This window comes from Lepidochelys kempii, chromosome 1 (assembly GCF_965140285.1).
Source record: "Lepidochelys kempii isolate rLepKem1 chromosome 1, rLepKem1.hap1, whole genome shotgun sequence".
NCBI classification, from domain to species: Eukaryota; Metazoa; Chordata; order Testudines; family Cheloniidae; genus Lepidochelys; species Lepidochelys kempii.
Genome location: NC_136380.1, coordinates 81,809,771 through 81,832,223, shown reverse-complemented (window position 1 = coordinate 81,832,223; position 22,453 = coordinate 81,809,771). Strand labels below are relative to the sequence as shown.

General features: G+C 44.4%; 1 protein-coding gene across 14 annotated transcripts in view; it reads left to right on the top strand.

The window, feature by feature from the left end:
• The first annotated feature begins 696 nt into the window (after window positions 1-696).
• Window positions 697-22,453, top strand: part of MYCBP2 (MYC binding protein 2) — a 414,963-nt gene continuing 393,206 nt past the window's right edge. For all 14 annotated transcript variants that reach the window (XM_073347171.2, XM_073347218.2, XM_073347180.2 and 11 more), the window contains exons 1-2: window positions 697-1,440; window positions 22,165-22,240. In XM_073347171.2, the coding sequence (XP_073203272.1) occupies window positions 1,157-1,440; window positions 22,165-22,240 (360 nt within the window). In that variant the 5' untranslated portion in view covers window positions 697-1,156. The remainder of the gene's footprint in view (window positions 1,441-22,164; window positions 22,241-22,453) is intronic.

Here is a 22,453-nt window from a genome sequence, read left to right as displayed (position 1 = left end):
TAGAAAACAAAAAGGCAGCAGCAGGCAGATTCTGGTAGCACAGGGAGATCAAACAAAATGCCAGGCCCCTGGCTTCAGCAAAAATGGGAATTCCATGGGGTTAGAAAATTGTGAAATTCACAGGTGAATAGGACAGTTCACGCTTCTTAAATGCATTATTTCAGACTCAGGACTCTACTACTCCATTGGATTATGCCCACTTTAGGTTATTTCTGCAACTATAAGGACTAGAAAGGTAGTTGTAAAATGAAAGCTGGGACTCTGTATCAAGAACTAAATTCTGTGACTGGAATCACTGAAGATCTAAAGCTTTGACGACTGCGTTGCCAACTCTTGTAATATTTGGTGTTTATCTTGAAGTCCCAACTGCTAGAATTTGCCATACCGCGCCTGCCACAATTGAGCCCTCATGCATTAGTGTGATGCGTGCTTTGTGTATGTAGACGAATGCACTTGCATGCGAGTACGCACAGGGCTGTGGAAGGCTGAGCGAGCAGCAGTAGCAGCAGCAGCAGCCTCCCCCCACTATGTCCGCCGCTCGGCGCTGCAGGGGGGAGCCGCCTGCCTAGTGCAGCAGGTACGAGCGCGCGGGAGACCGGTGAGAACTGAACGGCTCGCTCCTGGATTTCCCGGGGAGGGGGCGGTGTTGAGGGGTCTATGGCGCCTGCGCAGTCGCGCCGTGTGTGTCTGACACACGGAGGGGGTGGGGCCGAGGTGGCTGCGCTGAGGGCGGCGGCGGCGGCGGCTGTGAGAGAAACTCCGCGAGGGGAAGCGGCGCCGGCCTCGCCCCCTGCAGCGGGCGTAGGAAGCCAGCGAGCGGCGCGGGGCCCCCGGGACCCCAGCGGCTACACAAGCGCGCGCCCCGGTCCCCAACGCGGCCCTTCCGGGACCGCCCTCCGCCGGCAGGAGGGGGCTGCGCGGGCGCTGCGGCCGGGTCTCCAGCCGCAGGAGGCGGCGGCGGCGGCGGCAGGGGGCCGCCGGGGGAAGCGGCGTCACTGCGCCCCCTGCCCCGGCCCGGTTGGATGAGCAGCGCCGGGGCCGGTGTTGGCGTTTGCGGCCTCCCTATGGCCGGGCCCCGGCGGTGAGGGCAGCGGGAGCCGCCTGTGTCCGTGTCTCGCCGGGGAGGCAGCTCAGCCGCCAGGGGGCGGGGAGGGGGATGTGCGCGGCCGCCTCAGCCGCAGGAGCCGCCGCCGAGACTGGGGCCGAGGGCGGCTTCTTCTTCTTCGCCTCTTCCCGCGGGTCCTGCCCGGCGGAGGCCGGGGGGCCCGAGGAGAGCTCAGCCATGGGGCTCGGGGCGCTGCCAGGGGCGGCGGGGCCGCCACCGCCGGGCTGCAGGGACCGCTACCAGCTGCTGCTCTCGGGCCGGGCCTTGGCCGACACCTACCGGAAGATTTACACGGCGGCGCTGAGCGACCGGGATCCGGGGAGCCACGCGAACAGGTAACGCACCCCCAGGCCTGCCCCTCCAGGGCCAAGCGGGACGCCCTCCCCCCAGCCAGCAGGCAGCTACCTGGCGTGTCATGCACTCTTTTCCTTAGCTGCCAGGGCCGTCCTATGCTAGAGAACTAATGCGACCATTCAGGATGGTAAAGTTCCCCCATTGCTACCTAGGATGTCCGCAGAGGTAACCCCCCAGCTTCCTACCTGAGCAAGTAAGGCACCCATGTGCCCGTCTGGAGTCAACTGGCAGGTAGCGCCCCTCCCCCGCCAGGACCCAGAGTTAGATCAGGAGCCAGATAGCGAGGTGATCACCCCGGAATCCTGGGGCTCTGGGGTAGGTAATGCCTCCCTCAGTAGAGCCTCCATGCAAATACCATTCCTACACTCTTCCCCGGGGGGCCACAGAGAACAGAGCTCACAACCTTACTCCTCTCTCGCTGGAGTCCCCCAAACAAATCACCTGGCCTAGAGACTACTCCTAGCAGGGTGATTTTGATAGGTAGTATGTCTAATTTGCTGTCTCCCCATCTGGATGGGTAATGCATTCACCCTGCAACTGAGATCATCCACATAGGTATTACACCCTCACCCGAAGGCAATGCACTCAACTAATGTACCATCATTGGGGCCTCCCAGTTAGGTAAGGTGCCCCTCTCTTCTGCCCATACCTGTGTCTCTGAGCTGTTACTCCTGCCTCTGTTACCTAACTAGCACATGTAATATTTGCCAACCAGCTCACTGGGTGCTTAATGTGTCTTGTGCTCTACCCAGTTCTCTGGGACAGGTAAGAAACTCTCCTCAACTGGATCTGCCTTGGCATGTGTTGCACCTACTCTCTAACCCCCAGACAGATAACACAGCTGGTGCCTTTGGCTCCTGGGCAGGTGTGAGGTCCTCCATCTAAGTTTTAGTCTGCAATGGACAGACATATGCTATGCCCATTCCCCAGTCACTGTTCTCTCCCCAGGGCAGGTTCCATGCCCAGGTACTTTGACGTAAGGCAAGAAGTCTTCTCGTTGGGGACCTGTGCACCTTCTAAGTCTGCTTCCCCCACAGCCCTGGGCTAGGTACTCTGTCTTTGTGCCAGGTATTATGCTCTCCCCTTCCCACAAGCCCCTGTCCCCGCTTTGAGGGCCATCCTCCAACCGATTCTCTTCATCCTAGACAGGTGCCCTCCCCCATGGTATGTAATACATGGGGTGGGGAGGATGCAGGATCAGAGATGAGGGCTATCACACCAGATTGCCTTCTTGCCCAGCAGCAGCACTGGGAGTATGTGAAGTGCTAGGGAGATGAGATGAGGGCACAGGCACACTACATACTCCGTCCTGCCTAGCAGCAGCTGTGGGAGGTTGCATGAGGCAATCTGCAGCAGTGGTGGGGAGAGGGGAGGACAGATGTGGGTCCCGTACGGTCTCTGAGTTGGTTAGGTGGAACCCTGTGGGGCTGTTGGGGAAAGATGGCTGGTGCAAGCTGGGTTCTAACCCTCCACTCTCTGGCTTCTGGGAGTGGGGGTCAGTGTGTGGTGGTGGCGGCAGCAGCTGCTGAGACAGTATGGAGTGGGGTACTGCCCAGAACCGGGGGTGGGGCAGAATGGGGCCCGGTCCAACCAAAATGCTTACAGCCCCATTTGGAATTAGGGCAGCCTTGACCCTGCACATGATTGTTTCTTGCCATGGGCTGCAGTTTAGTGATGTGCAAATGTTACATCTTGCACAGGGAGGCTGCAGTGCCTGATTCTCCCATTCAGCACTGAAGGGGATAGGCATTAATGTGTACATTGACAGCTTAGGCCTGTCTGTGCTCAGAGTCAACAGTGAGTTTCTGGGGAACTGGGTGTTGGGACTGCCACATGAAAATGACGTAAGAGGCAGGAGCAAGTAGGGTGCTCACATCTCCCCAGGCTGGGTCACAGTGGGGGACCCCCCTGGTGGCTGCTTCTTTGTGTGCAACAGTGGAGCATGTTGCTGTGTTGAATCCCTTTCGTTTCAGCGGGGTCTGCTTGCATCTTTCACTCTTACCCTCGGAGATTGCTGAGGATTTCAGTGACATGTTCACCTGTCTCTGTTTGGAGACCCTCCTAAGCACAAGAGCTGGAAGGGTGCTATCTTGATTCACAATCTCGAGTTGAATTAAGTTGTGACACAGAGTGAGCAGAGCCAATTACAATAGAAATATTAGCTCTGTGAATCAACTCCTTGACTAGTAAATGCTGGTGAAACATTAAAATTAAGTGGGTTGTTTTTTTTTTACGGTTTGGCTTTACTTACTCAAATTATTTTCCCCTTTCGAAAGAACAGGGATCCAATAATTAATTGTAGCCAGTGTGTCTACAAGAGAGAAGTAATTTTACAAACTACAAGAATAATACAACCTTTCTGATTTATCTGTTAGCCAGTAGGTGGCTCTGGGTCCTGACCTTTAGTGTGTGTGTTTTTGTGCACCACCTGATTCGGTCCAAGCTGTATAACCAATAAACTGCCATATTTCAGACTGCACCTGTGAAAATCTTGCTGCTTTTGCTTCTGCGATTCCATGTTTCTCTGTTTTTTAATATTTTCTTCTCATCATGAGCCTTAAAAATCAGTTTAACTTGTTCTGGGACTACAAACATTCATCCTAGGAAATTCAGGTTCAGCCTTAATTATATGGTTATTGCAAGGTGTTGTGAGAGAATAGAATTAAAGTTGTTCTGGTGTCTTAACTGTATGTTTTCACACCTTAACACATTTGGATTTCTTTTAAGTTTAACATTAATTCTGAATTTGGGTTTATAATGGTTGGTTTTGGAATAATTACAGTGATTGCCATGATTTTTACTCTTAAATTCCAGATATGTCCTCTCTTTGAACTCTGGTTTAACAGAGTTTTATTATTTTTTTTTAATTAAAAATGTCTTACCTTAAAGAAGAAACAAACTTAAAGATGATAGCTTGTGGTTTCTCAGAGTTAAAGATGTGTAGTATATCAATCTTAAACTATTTTTAAATTGTAAATTAAGGCCAGGTTCACTGGTATGTTTTGGCTCCTTTGAATCACTTTGGAGCGGCACAAAGAAGCTAGAATATATTAGCCAAGTAAATAAGATTTACAGCTGCTTTGTCATTGGAGCAGTGCAAGCAACTATAGAGTACTGCTGAATTTGGCCCTAATTTGCTAGTGTCATCCACGGAACATTTTAAGAGCAGACACAGTTGTTTCCAATGCAGTGACAGTAGCTAAGCAATCTCCCAATTAGAACTCCTGACCAAAAAAAGCCAGTCTTTATCTCACCACTAACTCATTACAACCAAAAGAATTGTGGCATGCAATTTCTCTGTAGAAGAGTGGTGGTAGTCTGAGTTACCACTGTCATAATAGTTAAGTGTATCCTAAGTTATTAACCTCACACTGCCTGTCGTCATAAGTAGAGCTGGCTGAAAAATTGAGTTTTGAATGTTTTTGATTTAAAAACGGTAACATTTTCTCTAAAATATTTGCTGAAAATATCCTTTTTTCCCATCCAACTCTAGTCATAACTAGATGCAGTAGTTAATAACTTCGACTGCATTAGATTGTAATTAATCTAACAGACTATACGTGAAGTTTTAACTGAAGCCTGCTGTTCCATTATTAAAATCATTTGGGTAAGTAATTTTTTTTTAAAGGACCCATTTCAAATAATTTAAACTATAACCAGATTTAGAAGTTGACTTGTAAATTCTCAGAAATTTCATTCTGTATTCAGAGAATGCTGTAATTTGGGGCATGATACACTAATTTTCTTGCATAATGAAGATACTTGAATCTTTAACTCAGTTCAACGCAGTTGTAACAGTGAAGCTGTAAGTAATGCCTCTGTTGTAGTCAGATTTATGATAAAAGCTTGCTTTTTACTTTGTTTTGAAAAGTTAGAATTCAGAGCAATATGAGATTGACCAAGCACTGCCAATGCAGAGTTAAATATAGATTATTCAAGAATCATGTACAGAATTTATGAATGTATACTCGGAGGTTATTTGTACTAGTTGTCATCTAAAAGTAGTGAGTGAGGTATCACATGCTGAAAAGATTCAGTAATAGGTATTGAAGCAGACGTAAAGATGTTTCATATTTCTTACATAGGGTTAGTTACTATCTGTATTTTAACAATGATGTTTTAGTGTACACCATTATCAGAAATGATTAGACAAAAGCTTTTTAAAGCATTTGACATAGCGCTATGACTAATGTCATACTTCTTGACAGTTGATTAAACTAAGATTAGTTAAAAAGATAAATGAACTTTGGTAAATCTACATTTAACCTCTATTTTTATGATTGCTGCAATATTAGGAAACATAAAAACAGTGCTATTGTGGTTTGAAACCTTCCCTAGTAATCTAGACCAGGGGTTCTCAAATTTCATTGCACCGCGACCCCCTTCTGACAGCAAATTACTACAAGACCCTAGGAGGAGGGACCAAAGCCTGAGCCCATCCAAGCCCCACTGCCTTGGGCAGAGAGCATGGGGAGCAAAGCCCAAGCCCCACTGCCCCTGGTGAGGGGGTGGGGGCAGGGAAGCCGAAGCCAAAAGGCTTCAGCCCCAGGCAGAGAGCCTGTAACCTGAGCCCCACTGCCCAGGGCTTGGGCTTGGGCTTTGGCCCTGGGCCTCAGCAAGTCTAAGCCAGCCCTGGCGACCCTATTAAAACAGGGTTGTGACCCACTTTGGGGTCCTGACTCACAGTTTGAGAACCCCTGATCTAGACATATTATTGAAAAGTGAATCTAGTTTTTTAAAAGCTCAATTAAGTTTTGACTCATTTGCTATAAATAAGGCTATATTTTAGTCATAGTTACTTTTAGTAAAGTCGTGAACAGGTCACGAACCGTAAACAGAAATTCACGGGCCCATGACCTGTCCATGACTTTTACTAAAAATATCTACTGTGACTAAAACTTGGGTGGGGGGGCCGTGGGTGCTCTGGGGGGGGGGCAGTCTGGAGACTCCGCTGGTGCTGGGGGAGGTGGCCCAGGATCCCTCCTGGTGCTGGCGGAGGAGGGGCCGGGTGGCGGTGTGGCACACAGCCCCAGGACCCCTGCTGGTGGAGGTGGCAGACTGCAGTGCACAGCCTGGGACCTCTGCTGGCTCTGGGGTGCAGTGGGCTGCGGTGCGTGGCCTGGGACCCCTGCTGGTGCTGGGGTGGGGGTGGGTGTTTGGCAGGCCTGCCAGGGGTTTCCTACCCGGCTCTGTGTCCTTGCAGCTCCTAGGCGGTGGAGGCAGGGGCTCCCCTGCTCCTGCCAGAAGTGCTGGCTGCCACAGCTCCCATTGGCTGGGAACTGCAGCCAATAGGAGCTGCGGGGGCGGGGTCTGAGGGCTTGTGCAATGTGAAGCGCAGACCAACTCCTCCCCTGCCTAGGAGCTGCAGGGGGGCCATGCCAGTTGGAGCCGGGGAGCCCCCCACCCTGAGGTAAGTGCTCCCTGTATCCTCCAATCCCCTGCCACTAGCCCTGAGTCCCCTCCCACACACCCAAATTGCTGCTGCTGGCTCGGGGCTGAGCCATCACCAGCTGCTGGAGGAGTCATGGAATCCGTGACTTTCGTGACAGACTTGCAGCCTTAGCTATAAAATATATTAATTTAACATTATAGGTGCCTTTCCCTCAATTTAGGACTTTCCTGCTTCTTATGTTTATTCCTCCATATTACACTGCCTAATGAAAAGAAGCTGATTTCTTGGTTTTGAATCAATTCTTTGGATTGGTTGCCAAAGGATACTGTTAGGCCAGCACATCCAACCCTCTTAATGGATATCTGCACATCCTCTGTAGCAAGCTGTCCGCTAATTCAAGTTTTTTTTTGGTCCCTCTCCCTCACTTCTGCACAGTTTGATGAAAAATGCCTATGAAGATGCTTACTTCCTTCAGACTTTGAAAACTTGTGCTTGCTTTTCACACTAAAAGCCAAACAGCACTTGTCATTTTTGAAAACATTAGGATGCTTTTTACCTTGAGATTCCGAAGTTTTTTAGTTTCATTGCTTCAGAACTGCTTACAGTGCTGAATGCAGCTTGAAAATACATTAGTCATATTTAGCCAGAAATAATGGACTGAATTATAGATTATACAACAATATTAATAAGGAGACACTGGTGTTTCTTGTGAAAGGTATGTGCATTATATGACCACATTCTCCATACCTTTTATAAAATAAGATTTGCTAGTCTGTTCAGAGTTTATTTTTCTGGTTTCAAACTATCAGACTACATTACATTATACATGGATAATTGTATTTTATTGGAAAACCGACAAAAGCTGTTTAATTCAACATTGTAGCCGTGTTGGTCCCAGGATATTAGAGAGACAAGGTGGGTGAGATATCATCTCTTACTGGACCAACTTCTGGTGAGAGAGATGAGGCTTTCAACAAATTATGTAACTTCTGAATATTTGAGAATCAGTGATATAGTAGCAGACTCTCTCTTTAATTTATACGTTGTTTTAATGTTTTCAATTTATTGTGATGTTAGTTAATCCTCATGAGTAGCTGAATGCATTTATTTTTAGTCCTGTTTCTTGTCTTACACTAGTGCACAAGGTGTACCACAAGAGGATGTGTACTTTTAAAAGGTGGGTGGTAGAAATTCTGACAAGGCTTAAGAGGTTAAATGTTGATGCACTGTGCTATTTAAAACTATATTAATGATGGAAGTAGTGGAGGAATCAAGTAAACTGATTCATTGTAAAATTGTTAGTAAATGTTGAAAAGGGGCTTGGAGGGAAGGAGATGTAGAAAATCATAATTTGAATAACTACTTCTGAAGTCAAAGCAGTTTAAAGTGATGAAATGTACTATGAGTGATTCAAAATGAAATGAGGCATTGAGTAATTTTAAATATGACTTGAAGTGTTGGGTATACAGTGGGAACATAGAGTTTATATGTGGGGATTTGGAAATTAGAAGAAAAATCTTGTTTTGGCAAATAAAGAGGTGGAACAATCCTGACTATACATGCCAAAGGGCATTTTTGTCTGTTTTTGTGGCCTTGATTCAGAACACTATCTTTAAAATATTTTAAATTTTAGACAGGGTGCATTTATTTTGGAGGGGATTAGCTGATTTGATGAAATTGCATTGTGTAGGGATTTTTGGTGGTTCTCAAACTTCATTGCACCATGACCCCCTTCTGACAACAAAAATAACACATGACCCCAGGTGGGATGGCCAAAGCCCGAGCCCCGCTGCCCTGGGTGGGGGCCCCAAAGGCTTCAGCCCCAGGCCAGGGGACTGTAACCTGAACCCTGCCACCCAGGTCTGAACCAAAGCTTGAGCTCTGATGCCTCGGGCTGAAGCCCTTAGGCTTACACTTCAGCTCTGGGTGGTGGGGTTTGAGCTTTTGCCCAGGGCCCCAGCAAGGCTAACACTAGCCCTGGTAACCCCATTAAAATGGGGTTGTGACCCACTTTGGGGTCCCAACCCATAGTTTGAGAACTGCTGGATTAGATTAATAATAAAGGGACATGTAAAGCCATTTGTGTTTAAATTCTAGTTCAAATCTAGTTTATTTTGGAAGTGACCAAAAGTAGTTTCAATTTACAGCTGTTTCATGGCATTTTTAAAATGAGTCTGTGGTTTCAGGACAAACCCTCATAGTTACCTATTCATGTTGCTAATTGGTGACATTTTGCCTTTGTTTGCTGTCTGTGAGGTAAAGGAGTGGACAGGGAGAGAAAACTGCCTTCTCATTTCTCAAGGTGGTTCTCTATAGTTACTGCTGAAGCATGCAAGTGAATCAGGATAGGGAAGTTTGTGCAGAGGTCTTTTTTTTCTGTACATGCTTTGAGGGAGTGTTTTTTGTGAACAATATATTTTGTAAGTATTAAAAGTGAATTTTAATAAAACAAAGCTCATTATGGTGGAGTGAGGATGTTGAAAGGAACTGCATTTTGAATAGTTTCATCTCTCTATAATTCTGGATTTTTCCCTCCCAAGGTGTGTTGTAAATTACACTCAGCAGTCTTTTCAGTTCGTATTATAATATCTTGTTTTGAAGAGTGGTAAGTATTTTAGGCAGCACATTGTGATACATCAGTTTTTTCCTTAATGATTGCATGCTTGCTTTCATTAGAAGATAGTGATGATTGGGTCAGTGTCTGAGTGCTATGGGGTGCTGGTGGCCTGTGATATGCAAGAGGTCACACTAGATGAGCTGGTTGTCCCTTTTGGCCCCCAACTCTGATTGTTATCTAATCTTTTAAATAAGTGTTACTTTTTTGTATCAACATTTTTATTTTAAAAAAAATTTCTATATAGAGGGGATATAAGACAAACTTAAATGTATGAAGAGGTGGAAAGCCTCAGTGTAGCTGTTTGCAGGGTATCCTGCTTTTTGCTATCCAGTCATTTTCGCATTCTTCCTGCCTTGCAGTGTGGTTGGGAGTTACAGTAATCAGTTTCAAATTATATTTTTGCTTTTTTAAGTTTTGTAATACTAGCTTCTGCATGGTCTAATAGCGACATTTAGGCATCTTGCAATTTTATGTATACATGCTATAGGAAGCTCAGTATGCCTTCTGTCATTCTCTTACACAGAAAAACGCATTTTAGTGCCTGCTGTATGTACTTTCCTGTTACCAAAAGCTTTGGAAAGCAAGAGTATGCCAATTTAAGAAACGTCTTGGTTAACATTAACTAATTTGTCCACTTCATTAAAAACAGGTTTATTTATAAACAGGGAGAAAAAATCTGAAACGTATATGCCCTTCCAATGTGTGTTAAAATCTTCAATTGCACTTACAGTGCTTTTGAAAAACATGGTAAATGACCCTGCCCTTTTTGGGAAACAATGTCCTGCAGACGTCTGTAGTCTTGAGGTATTGTGTTGGGGTAGTACCATCTGAAATTCCAGTGTTGTCAGTCCTACTAAGCTTGACTGTCGTCTTTTGTCAAGTAATCTGCAATGAAAATTTGATCTATTTTCCTAGTCCTGTTAGATTTAGGAAGGTTATTAATTTTGTAACTAATGGAATGTGACGGTTAAGACCGGCTCCTGCAGACTCCCACAAGGGGATTTCATGTTTCTCTTCATAGTTAAGAGCAGAGGAAATATATCAAGACTTGATAAGAGATGGGGCCAAGGCAGTTATAAAATAATCATCTCTTCTAATAAGGGATCACACTTCAGGCTTTGCCCTGGTGTCTACCCATATAACATCAGCCCAGAAGGAGACTCTATACTTCATGATTCAGACGGTCAGACTCTGAATGTACTAGTAACCCATCGAATGCCTACTTGGTCGAGTTCTCTTGTCCCATCATATTTTTTTTCTTTTAGGGTGAGCATTTGTAGTTCAAGGTCCTTCTGCATGATGCTCTGCACCTTCACTATGGGGGTGATTTTGTTGGAGAATCTCTGGCTTCTCATCTCCACATGGTTGGTTGGTATAGGCAGAATCTGAAATGAGGCAAGTCTTTTGTGAGCTGGGTAGAGTATTTTTACCTATAATTTCAAATCAGTGATATAAAAGCCCTTGGATCAGTTTTTCTTTTTCAGAACTGTTATCTGAGGAATACTTCTGATATCTAGGTATGAAAAAATGCCTTATTTTTATGTCTATCTCTGGAATGCTCCACTTAATTCCATCTGCCATACTTCCTTCTTTTGATCCCTTCTTAAACCCCTCCCTTCTTCATTGGAATCTCATTTAAAAAATGTATCAAACTTTGAAGGCGCCATGCATGTGTCTTCCAGGTGGCTGTCTTACCCCATAGTTCTCTCCTTTTTCTTCCACTCTCTCCCCGTGTTTTCATCTTCTTCTGTCCCTATCTTTCTTTATATCATAATCTACTGGTACAGAGAATCCAGTCCTTAATCTGTTTTCATAAAGTGTTAGGTACATCTGTGGTCCTATAGACATTATATACCAAAAAACTACTTTCTTTTAATGTTAATGTTTTTTCAAAACTTAGGAAATGCCAGAATTAAATTTGCCCATGGAACTTCAGTTCTGCCTTCGTGTACATATGGTGTTATGATACAATCTTTAGTGACATGATTGCTTACTCTTTTTCCCATAGGACCCTCCCTTCTTTGTAACACTGGATGCTCAGTGCTTATTGAATGAGACATCTATTCAATATTTCTCTTAATTTTCATCATTCAGTTTTTAGGACCATGGTTTATTAACTGCACTCCATCCAAATATGCACTGAATAAAATATTTTTTAACTATCTTAGGGGCTTTTCCAGTGCACTTATTAACCATACTATATTAGTACCTTGGAGTAATTAATGAATTTATATCCTAGCATCTTTGAAATAAGGAAGTAGTAGTTTTCCATTTATAGATTGTCCAAAATGTGCAAAAGAATCCTCTGATTCTATCTTAGTGATTGGGTGCTTAATTTTGAGACATTACCTCTGAAAAATCAGGTATAGTGAGCACCTGCTGATCTCATTGACTTCTGTTGAAGTTGAGAGCTTAGCACTTGTGAGTCAGGCCACCTGTGAGTGTTAGGATGAGCACCAGAAAACGAGAACCACACACTTAGCAATCATATCTTAGAACCAAATTTTCAGGTCTTCACAATTGATAGAATTTAAGGCCGGAAGGGATCATTAGATGGTCTAATCTTACTTGCTGTATCTCACAGGCCATTAAATCTCACCCAGTTATCTCTGTATTGAGTCCACTAACTTATATTTGACTGAAGCATAGGTTTTAGCCAAACAAATTATCTTCAGGGAAGGCATCCAGCCTTGATTTTGAAGACATCCAGAGATGGAGAAGCCTCCATTTCCCTTTGTTCCAGTGGTTAATCACTCTCACTGTTAAGTGTGTGCCTGACTTCTGTTGTTAAGTTGTCTGGCTTCAGCTTCCTGTGGTTGGTTCTTGTTATGCCTTTCTTTCCTAGATTAAACAACCTTTTAGTACCTAGTATTTTCTCCCACCAAGGTTACACACTAGTGAATTCACCTCTTGATTTTCTTTTCAATAAACAGATTAGGCTCTTTAAATCATTCACTGTAGGGCATTTTCTTGAGTCCTTGAATCATATTTGTGGCTGCGTTCTGCTCCTGCTCCTTCTCCATATGGACACCAGAACTGGATGCAGTGTTCCTTTGTTATTTTCACTGATGACATGTACAGACCTTTACTCCTCATTGCTACTCCCCTGTTTACACCACTGAGGATCATATTAGCTCATTTGTTGCAGCCTTGTTATGGGGTGGGTATTCTGTTGCTTGCCTGCTATGAGCTCTGAATCCTTTTCAGAGTCGCTGCTTTCCAGGATAAAGTCCCCCATTCTGTAAGTGTGGTTTGCGTTCCTTTTTCCTATATGTATATCTTTGCATTTGGGTTTATTTAAATGCTTTTTATTTTAATGGGCCTGGCTTATCAAGCAGTCCAGATAGCTCTGTATGACTGCCCTGTCCTCATTATTTAGCACTGTGCCAATCTTTGTGTCTGTGAAGTTCCACAGTGCTTTGTTCCTGCCTTACATCCATTGGTTTTACTTAAGAAAACTTTTGGGAAGGAACTGAACAGCACGTTATTGATAAAATATTTTGTTTTTTCTACTTTTTTTTTATAGCAACATAAAGAACGAAGAACGGTTCAATAATATGGTAATTGGTCTGGGTTCAGTTACTTTGCCGTGGATTTTTCGTGTGATTTTCGGCAGGTTGCTTAGTCTACTTGTACATCCAATTTGTGTGGATTAAATGGGGATCATAGTGCTTCCCTACCTCAGGGTTATTGTGAGGATAAATCCACTAAAGGTGCTCTGATTCTATGTTAATGATGGAGATATAAATACCTAAGATAGACCATAGATGTGCATGGTGCTTGGTAATTCAGTTTCAGAAAAAAGTTTTCATGCTAAATTTGGATTCTTAACAGTGTACTTTTACAGCTAAGTTCTAATTGCAGTACCAAATTCTACCTTCATCTAATATGTTGACAATAGGAGTTGCACAGGTGTGATTGAAAACAGCACTGTATCTGCAGAATCTTTAGTGGAGCGGTATGTGAACAAGAAAGAAAACAGCTCATTTTTCAGAGGCCAGGTTGTGTTTGCCGAGCTGACAGGTGTGTTTTTACTTGCTTACTGAACAAATTTGACCTGGAAATGACTGACCAATAAAAATGGATTCCCCCCCCCCCCCCCGAGCCATTTTTAATCACTTTAGAACTGAGCCTAACTTTTCTTTGATTAGTGCCCTGTATGTGCTCCAGGTCAGGTGTGCATGCACCTCCTTTTGCTTTTGATGGGAGATTTTCAGCAGCAACGCCTGCTTGATCCACACACGCCCCCATCTATCCTCGTGTCCTGTACTGAGACTGTTGCCGGCACCCAGTGCCAGAGGCAAGCAACAGCAGCAGTTCGTTGCCCGGTGTGCATCACCCAATAAACACAACAGGGTGGAGAAGCAGAAAAGTTTATTTGGAGCTCCAAAGAAGGTACAGGGAGAAAAGAATCTCAAATCCTGCACACTGAGCAGGCAGAGTCACATACCTTTATATTTCTTATCTCTATTGCATTACACATCAGCCAAGTAAAACTGCTTTGCCTTATATGGGTTACAACCATACTCTTTCCGGCAACCTTTAATGAGCATTTTAGCAATTCAAAACAACAGCACAGCCTGCTTAGCCTTGCGATTAATGAGACAAGTAAGCAGTTATGTCCTTGTAGCTGATTCCTGCAGTTATCCTAACTTGGCACCAGCAAAACCTATACAAAACAGCTCTATCTGCAGCTGCAGCATGATTTTGGGAGTACAAGGGCTTTCTCAGGCCAGCTAGGACTGAATTCTGTGAAGGGGGGTTGAGCAAAGAGACTTCCTCGACACTCATGGCCTTCCATCCCCTCGACTTACCCTGGGACCCCAACAAGACTATATAGGGCTATGGCGGATGAGCTACCTTCAGTTCCTTCTTAACTGCCTTGGACTGAGACAAACTGTCTAATTATGCTGCCTTATTTTGCTAACTATGCCATTTGTACTTGATAGTGTACTTAACCGTTAGTTTAATTTGTACTAATAAACTAGTTTCAATAGTTTTATTATTTTTTTCCCAGGAGGCTTTTAACAAACCTTTCCCTCCTATGCTCCCAACACCTTTCCTTCCTTCCTTGTGGGAATTTTCCTTTCTTGAAGGAGCCTTTTTTCTTGGGTCATAACTAAATCCACAGGATTCAAGCATTGCCTTACTTGTTGGGAGTCCTCACCAGTTAGAGATGGCCATTTGCACTTTATCTGCTGCTTAAGGGATACTCAAGTGCTGTCCAAGGGCATGATCTGTTTACAATTCAAGAGTCATTTCAGGAAAGAGAGGGAGATAAGGTTAGACTCTCATGATGGAATGCTCCCTCTGACAGGCATCAGACCCAGACCTGTGCCCCTTCTTCCCCCCTTCCCCCATTCAGTGGTCATCAAGTGACCACAGTGTCCCATTACCTCTGAAGCTTGATTGTCCTCTTAAAAAAAAGAGATCTGCAAGTGATAGCATGAAGTCCTCTGTCAAGAGAAGCCCTAAATCTCCTCAGAAGGAAGTTGGGCCCTAAGAGACCTGCCATACTGGAAGTGCCACAAAAGGCATTGCTGAGGTTTCAAGGATTCTCTGTACTGAGGGTCCCTCTATATCTAAATTTAGCATTAGGTACCATGTAAGCAGGATCAAGGTGCTAGGAGACTCCAGAGGCTCTGTGCTGAGGAAGATGGTACCAACTGTGACCTACACTTCCTCATCGCTGCATATGGTACCCAGATCCATCAGTCAATTGATTCTGGCGCATTCTGCATCACTTTCAGTATCACAGGTTGCTGCTGCTGAGGCTTGTCAGAGTTCTTCATAGAGCCACCCAGTACTGCTGGAATTCAAATTCTCCAGAGACCTATTAATCTCTGACGAATCTGAGTTTTCATTCAGTGATGGAACACTGCCAATCCCATGACCTGCTTTATACCTTGTGCCACATCACTCACAGGTATTGACTGGTTCCTTGCAAATGGACAACTTGCTACTCCATCATTGTCTGTCCCCCTTTTGGACTTTGGAGATGTGACAGACTCCCCAGAATGCAACCTGGAACTGGGGAACCGTTGTGCCCTCTTAACTCGCCAGCCTGGCTGCCTCTCTCAATGCTTTGCTAGTGACAACCAGCAAACCCCTCCAGGCACTGTTATCACTCAGCATAGCAGCATGTGGCGCCCCACACCTGGCTAGATTTATTCCTGAGGGAATTCTGCATCAAACAATTAAAAATTTGGCACCAAAATATTAAATTCTGCACACTATTTTAAAATTCTGCATGTTTTATTTGTCAAAATAACACAATATAATCACACCATTTTCAATTATTTGCTGAAAGGTACTTTGAAGTAAATTACCAAAATAATGGAAAATGTGTTATTTTGTCAAAATAACACATGCAGAATTTTAACATTTTAAACTTTCTGGAGCAGAATTCCATCAACAGTACTAGGGTTCTGTGTGGCGCAGTCTGGGTGCAGGCAAATCAGACTTGGGTTTATAATTAAAGTAATTTTGGACAGAAATTAGGGAGTGAGAAGAACTATTGTCTCCTGTTGCACTCTGTACCTCAAAGCACCACCCTGGAACCACATATGCACTCCTATCATATAATTATGATATATTTTATACAAAGCATGTCATGTAAGATATCCTATGAAAGGCCCTGATCTGCTGAAACCCATTGTTCCGTCAAAATATGTACATCAGAAGTGTTTTTTCTTGTATATGGTGTTGGATATGTGATAGGAGAGCAACATCATCTGCAAAGTCCAGGTCTTCAGGGCATGAGAGGTGTCCATTTACTGCCTCTTGGCGTGTCTTCTGTTGTACACTACATTACCCATTCGATGACAACGTTGGAGGATTGCAGACATGAGACACCCCGACGTACTCCTGTTTTGACTTCAAAACTGAGCTCGTGATGTATGTAAACACTGTATGTAAAGTTGAAATAGAAGCTTTTGATGACGTTGATTATACGGAAAGGAATTCCATATGCCTGCAGAATGCGCTATAGGCTGGTCTTGTGAATGCTATCAAAAGCCTTCTCAAAGTCTATGAAATTTATGTAGAGTTGCCGTTGCCATTCTAAGCGCTGTTTTCTATTATGTTTCGTAGAGTGAAGATCTGGTCTGTGTATATCACCTTCCTGAAAACCGGCTTGCTCTTTTCTGAGAACACAATCAACTGCCTCTGATATATGCTGGACTATGATCTTACACAACACTTTGTGTGGCACAGATAAAAGTGTGATACTATGCCAGTTATTACAATCACCGAGAGTTCCTTTCTTTGGTATCTTTGCTATAACCTCATTGGTCCACTCATTTGGCACTTTTTCCCTTTCCCAGACTGATATAAATAGAGGGGCCAGGATAGATGCTGCTAATTTAGGATTTACCTTGAACAATTCTGCATTCAAGTTATCCTTGCTAGGAGCTTTCCCATTTTTTAAGGATTTGATAGGTTGAATGATCTCTTCCTTAGTTGCGGCGTCTGTGCTGATATCAAGATCATCTTCTGCCTCCTGGATGTTTGCTTCCTTTAGGTGGCTCCCTGTTCAGCAATTCTTTGAAATGCTCTTTCCAGTGTATTTCTTGTTCTTTTTCAGTTGTTAGTAGGTGTCCTTGTTTGTTCGTGATGAGTGTTTGTTGGTGTCTGCTTTTACCACTGATAAGCCGCATCATTTTGTATATGGTTCCTTGTTCACCACAAGCAGCTGCATTCTCTGCTTGTGTTGCCAGATTATCAATATAATGCTGTTTGTCCGCTCCTACAAGACATTTGACCTCCCGGTGTGCCTTGCTACACTGCTCGTGATATTTGTCCTTTAGCTTCTGGGATTTTGTCTAAAACTTTTTTTCTTCAGGGCTCGTTTGGTTTCTGTGGTGTTCCATATGTTGGGTGTAATCCTCTTCTTCCTGTAGCCTAGACAGGCTTCACTGCTCTGTTTATAAATTGATGTTACTTTGTCCCACTTCTTGTTGATCTCCTCATCTGCATTACCCTCCCCTTCATCAAGGTCTGCAAGTGCTTGAAACTTGTTCTTTAACTTCAGAACGAAGGCTTTTCTGTATTTCTGCTGTCAACCTTCCATTAACACCCAGCCTACTCACAGAGGACTCAGAAAATATTCTTTACCCCAACCCGAATGCTCTGTGACTCAAGGCTTGGTGCCTGATTGCCTGTTGGGGATAGAACTCTCCTGTTTTACAGAGATTCAAGAGGTTCTGTTGAATAGTAGAAAAGAATCCGCTAGAGAAAACTTACGGCAGAAATGGAAGAGATTTTACCTTTAGTGTACCCTACAATACTTGTCTCCTACTGACTCTCACCTCTCAATCCTAGAGTACCTTGTTGATTTGAAGAATACAGGCCTTTCTCTGAGCTCTGTTAAAGTTCATCTAGTGGCCGTCATGATGTTCAGTGCTCCAGTGGAGGGGTTTTGGTGTGATCATCCTGCAACTTCTGGGTTCATCAAAGGGCTATTAACCTGTTTCCACATGTCAGGGAGCCCCCATCCTGGGATTTGGACTTCGTCATTAACTCTGATGCAACTTCCCTTTGAACTGCTGGCCATGTATTCGCTCTTATGCCCTAGTCAGGAAGACCGCTTTCTTGTTGACAGTCACCTCTGCTTGGAAAGTTGATGAGTTAGGGGCTTTGATGGCTACACTCTTTTCTTTAAAGACAATGTACTCCTCTGGCCATATCAATGGTTCTGACCTGAGGTCATCTTGGATTTTTGTATCAATCAGGCTAGTCATCTCCCAGTTTTTCACCATAAACATCATTAGACTAGGGATGATGACGTCCTTCTCACCTTGGATGTTAGAAGGCTGTTGTCCTTCTGTTTAGACAGGACTAAACCCTTTCAGGCCCCTCTTTCATTTTTGTTTCTGACACAGATAGAGTTACAGGAGCACTGGTGCCCCCAGAGACTTTCTCCTCTGATACAAAGCTGCTAGTATTCCATTCCCTTCTAAGTTCATTCCATCAGATTGCAGGCCACTTCTGTTACCCTACTAAAGAACATTCCTATTTTCAGAAATCTGCAAAGCTTCCACATGGGTCTCCATCCACACATTTCTCAAAGCACTCTGCTCTAGTGCATGCATCTTGCATAGATGCTGTGTTTGGGACTGCCATCTTCCAATCAGTTTTAGATCCTTCTCCAAAGCACCCACCACCTCTGAGTACTACTTGAGAATCACCTGAAGTGGAGCATCCACAGGGACATTAAGTGAAGAAGGAAAGTTTATTTAACTTATACAGTGACTGGAGTTGTTTGTCCATATGAGTGCTCTACTCCCTGTCCTCCATCCCTTCTGCTTTGGAGTTGGGTTTCCATGGAACTTCTACAGTAGAGAAGTAACTGAGAACTGTTTGTCCATTACAACCCTATGTACCCCTAGTATGGGGCACAAGGATAGGCGTTTTAGCACTTGATCCACTCAGAATAGGGTGAGAGATGTAGCCTGGAACTGTAACTTTTCCATAATGTGAATTTTCTCCAGCTTGTCCTAACTCCACCCCTCATTCCTCATGGAGAGGACTCTGCAGGGTCTGGAGATGGATGGTCCTTTTGAAGACTCTGAAGTTCCCTTTCTGTTTGACAATAGGAGTTCCATATGTGCAGGATTCTTCCATGCACAAATCAGGAGGGAGATGATTGGGACCATTGTTGGTTGATTCGATAACCATTTAAAATAGCATTACTTGCATGATTTAAATATTCATTTGAATGAGGTGAGCCTCATCTAATTTTAATAATAATTGTGCCATGAACTAAAATAAGATGGAATAGGGATGTTCAGCAGGCTTTGTTTTTCTTTAATTGCAGCCATTTTAGATGACATTCTAATTTTCTTTCTTTACTTGTGTGAACAGTGTTTCTAAGCCCTACGTGCCCATTTTAAAGAGACAATAGTTTATTTGACTAGCTTTGCACATTTATGGTGCAATATTGTTGCTATCAAAACAAATGAGAAAACTACTGTAAGCATCAATGTGAGCAGGCGTGTGTCCTTATTACCTAAAGAGCTGGATGCAACAATTGAGCCAGTTTTAATGAGAATTGAATTTGTATATTGAGTTTGGAAGAGAAGCTGATGGAACAGCCAGTTATGATTGTATATGGAATTAGGAAATAGATTCACTAGCAGTAACTATCATTGTAATCAACGCTTAAACAAATTCATCACTTTACTAGCCTGAGCATACCTGGGGTCACTGCCAGCAAGATCCATTGAAGTACCTTGATAAGGAGTTTCTTCTCATCCTAGCATCGAGCCAACAGCTGGGAACGTGAAGGTGGTGGAATTTTTAGTGGTTTCACTGGACCCTCCTTGGGGCTGCATATTTGGTATTTGTTCTGGCTAGAGGGTGTGCTACAAATTTTAGATGGCAACAACTTCTAATTGCTGGAAGAGAGAATATTCTCCTCTCTCTTTCTAGAGTTTGGCCGTTGTGAGCAGAGAGTGTAGCACGCAAAGGGTAGTTTCCAAGAAAGTGTGCTTCACAGCCTCATTCTTAATAAGGTATTTAGTGCATCCTGATAAATGATCTCATCTTTGTTTTGTTGCCCATAGGGGAATCTTTTAATTATATATGAGTTCAGGATCCTTTAGCTTAATTATTCAACAATCCTGTGCTCTAAATTGGGGGGCTTTTTGTTAACAAAGAGCAGCATGAAAGAATGTTACATTGAGTATTGTAAGCGCCTAAGGACCTATTGCGTTAGGCAATGTACAGACACAGAAATAGATGGCACCTGCCCTAAGGAGCTTACAGTCTTAATAGACCAGACACACACACAGTGAACTGTGTGATGGCAGTAAATTTCATGTTAGTTTCATAACTTATTTTCTGGTAGGGAGTGGGGATGTTGAAAATGAATGGTGAATGAGACATGGCAGAGGGGGATGTGTAAAACAGACTGAGGGATGGAGAGGGTTGGAACAAACTGAGAGTCAGCGCAGGCCTGAAAAAGTGCAGTCAAAACTGTAGAAAATGCTCTGCATGTCCTAAAGTCCTTGTTTTCACAGTTTCTGTAGCTCTTCCTACCAGTTGGCGTCTCTGGATGGTTTCTCCCAGCAGTTTTTCCCCCAAGGCCACATGGAGTGTGTGTGGCACCAGCCCAATATTTTAGCTCTAGTATCCCCAGAGTAATGATGTCTACCCTACAGGGTTCTGGGACCAAGGAATGGTGGGGGGAGGTTTGGCTCTGCCTGGGCCCCATTTTATTCTCTTTCCTCAGTGCAGCAGTCTCTGCTTTAGCTACTTCTGTAGTTTCTCCTACCAGCTGGAGTCTAGCGCTGGTCATGTATTTTCAGAGCCATCTTTCCTGTATGGAGGATTTGGATCTGACTTAAGGTAAATATTTTACTAAAAATGTACACGTTTTATCATGACAGAAGTACTGAATGGCTGTGTCTGTACTGAGAATTTTTTGCAATTCTTTCTGCCATTTGTCCTGCACAGTGCATCACCATCAGGGCTAACAATGATGAAAATGCTAGTATAGAGAGTGAACAGATATTTTTCTTGAGGTGACATCTAAACCTACTTAGAAAGGGGAGAGAAGAGGCCATTGGTCCGGGAGCTCTGAGAGTCTCACTAGATTCAGTGGAATAGTGAAGTATAACTTAAATATCATTGATGCATTCTTTGCACCTTTAGCTATAGCAGGTGCTGATTGCTTTGGGAAGGTATCCATAAGTAAGGCTACGTTTTAGTCATGGGTATTTTTACTACAAGTCATGGGCAGGTCACAGGCAATATACAAAAAGTCACAGTCCGTGACCTGACTGCGACTTGTATTATACCCCTGACTAAATCTTGCGAGTGCTCGTTTGGGGCGGAGGGGAGGGGGCACACAGGTGGTGGGGGGAGGATGGCCTGAGGGGGCAGGTGCTTGGGGGGCGCCGTGGGTGCTGGGAGGCACCACGGATGCTGGGGGAGTGCCGGGGGAGGGGGGGGCAGGTACTGGGAGGGGTGGTCCGGAGGGTGCCAAGAGTGCTGGAGGAGCAGTCAGGGGGAGGAGGGGCATTGCGGGTGCGAGCAGCTTGGGACCCCCACTGGTGCTGGGGGGAGTTGGCAGGACTGGTAGGCGACCTAGCTGGCTTCTAGGAAGTCATGACATGTCCCTCCCTAAGTTCCTAGCTCTGCGTGCTGCCAGCTCCGCAGCTCCTGTTGGCCGGGAACTGTGGCCAATGGGAGCTGCGCAGGCAGTACTTGTGGGCAGAGGCAGCGAATGGAGCGAAGAGCTGAGGGAAGGACATTTTGCTGCTTCCAGGGAGCCCTCCCAAGGTAAAAGCTGCCCAAACCCCTCATCCCCTCCCGCGCCCCAACTTCCAGCCCTGAGTCCCCTCCCACACCCAAACTCCTCCTGCTGCTCTTGGGAGGGCAGGCAGTGGCCCATGACTGTCCCAGCCGCGGCCGGTGTGTCTGGACCAAGGGCTGCCTGAACTGCTGGGGCAGCGCCGGAACCAGCTGCACAAGTCACGGAGATCCTGGAAAGTCATGGAAACTTGACAAACTCTCAGCTTTACCCATAAGGCTCTTGGAACATTCATAGTTTGACCCCAGCAAACTCCTTCCAGGTGCTGCTGCTGTTTCCTGTGGGGGTGTGGTGATAGAGGCAACAGGGCCAAGTATCTACTAAAACATTTTTCCAGTTAAAATTTAATTTTTAGTCTCATGAATGTTTCACTTTTTCAGGAGTAAGAAAATCTTAAGCAAGAAAAAACTGAAAAGGAAACAGAAGACTAAATTGAAAGTGAAAACACGCAACAAGGTAAATGATGTGGATCCATATGTTCAATTTCAAATAGACCAAATATCTTTGCATTAACCAAAATAATTTCAGATGAGGGACAGATAAAGAAAAGAATGTTAACCAACACAGTTATTTCTGTCGTCTTTTTGAAGAAATAAAAACAATAGTGTTTGTATCCAGAGTGTACAATATGACTTTGGCTGCAAGCTTAGAGTTCTGCAATTGTTTGGT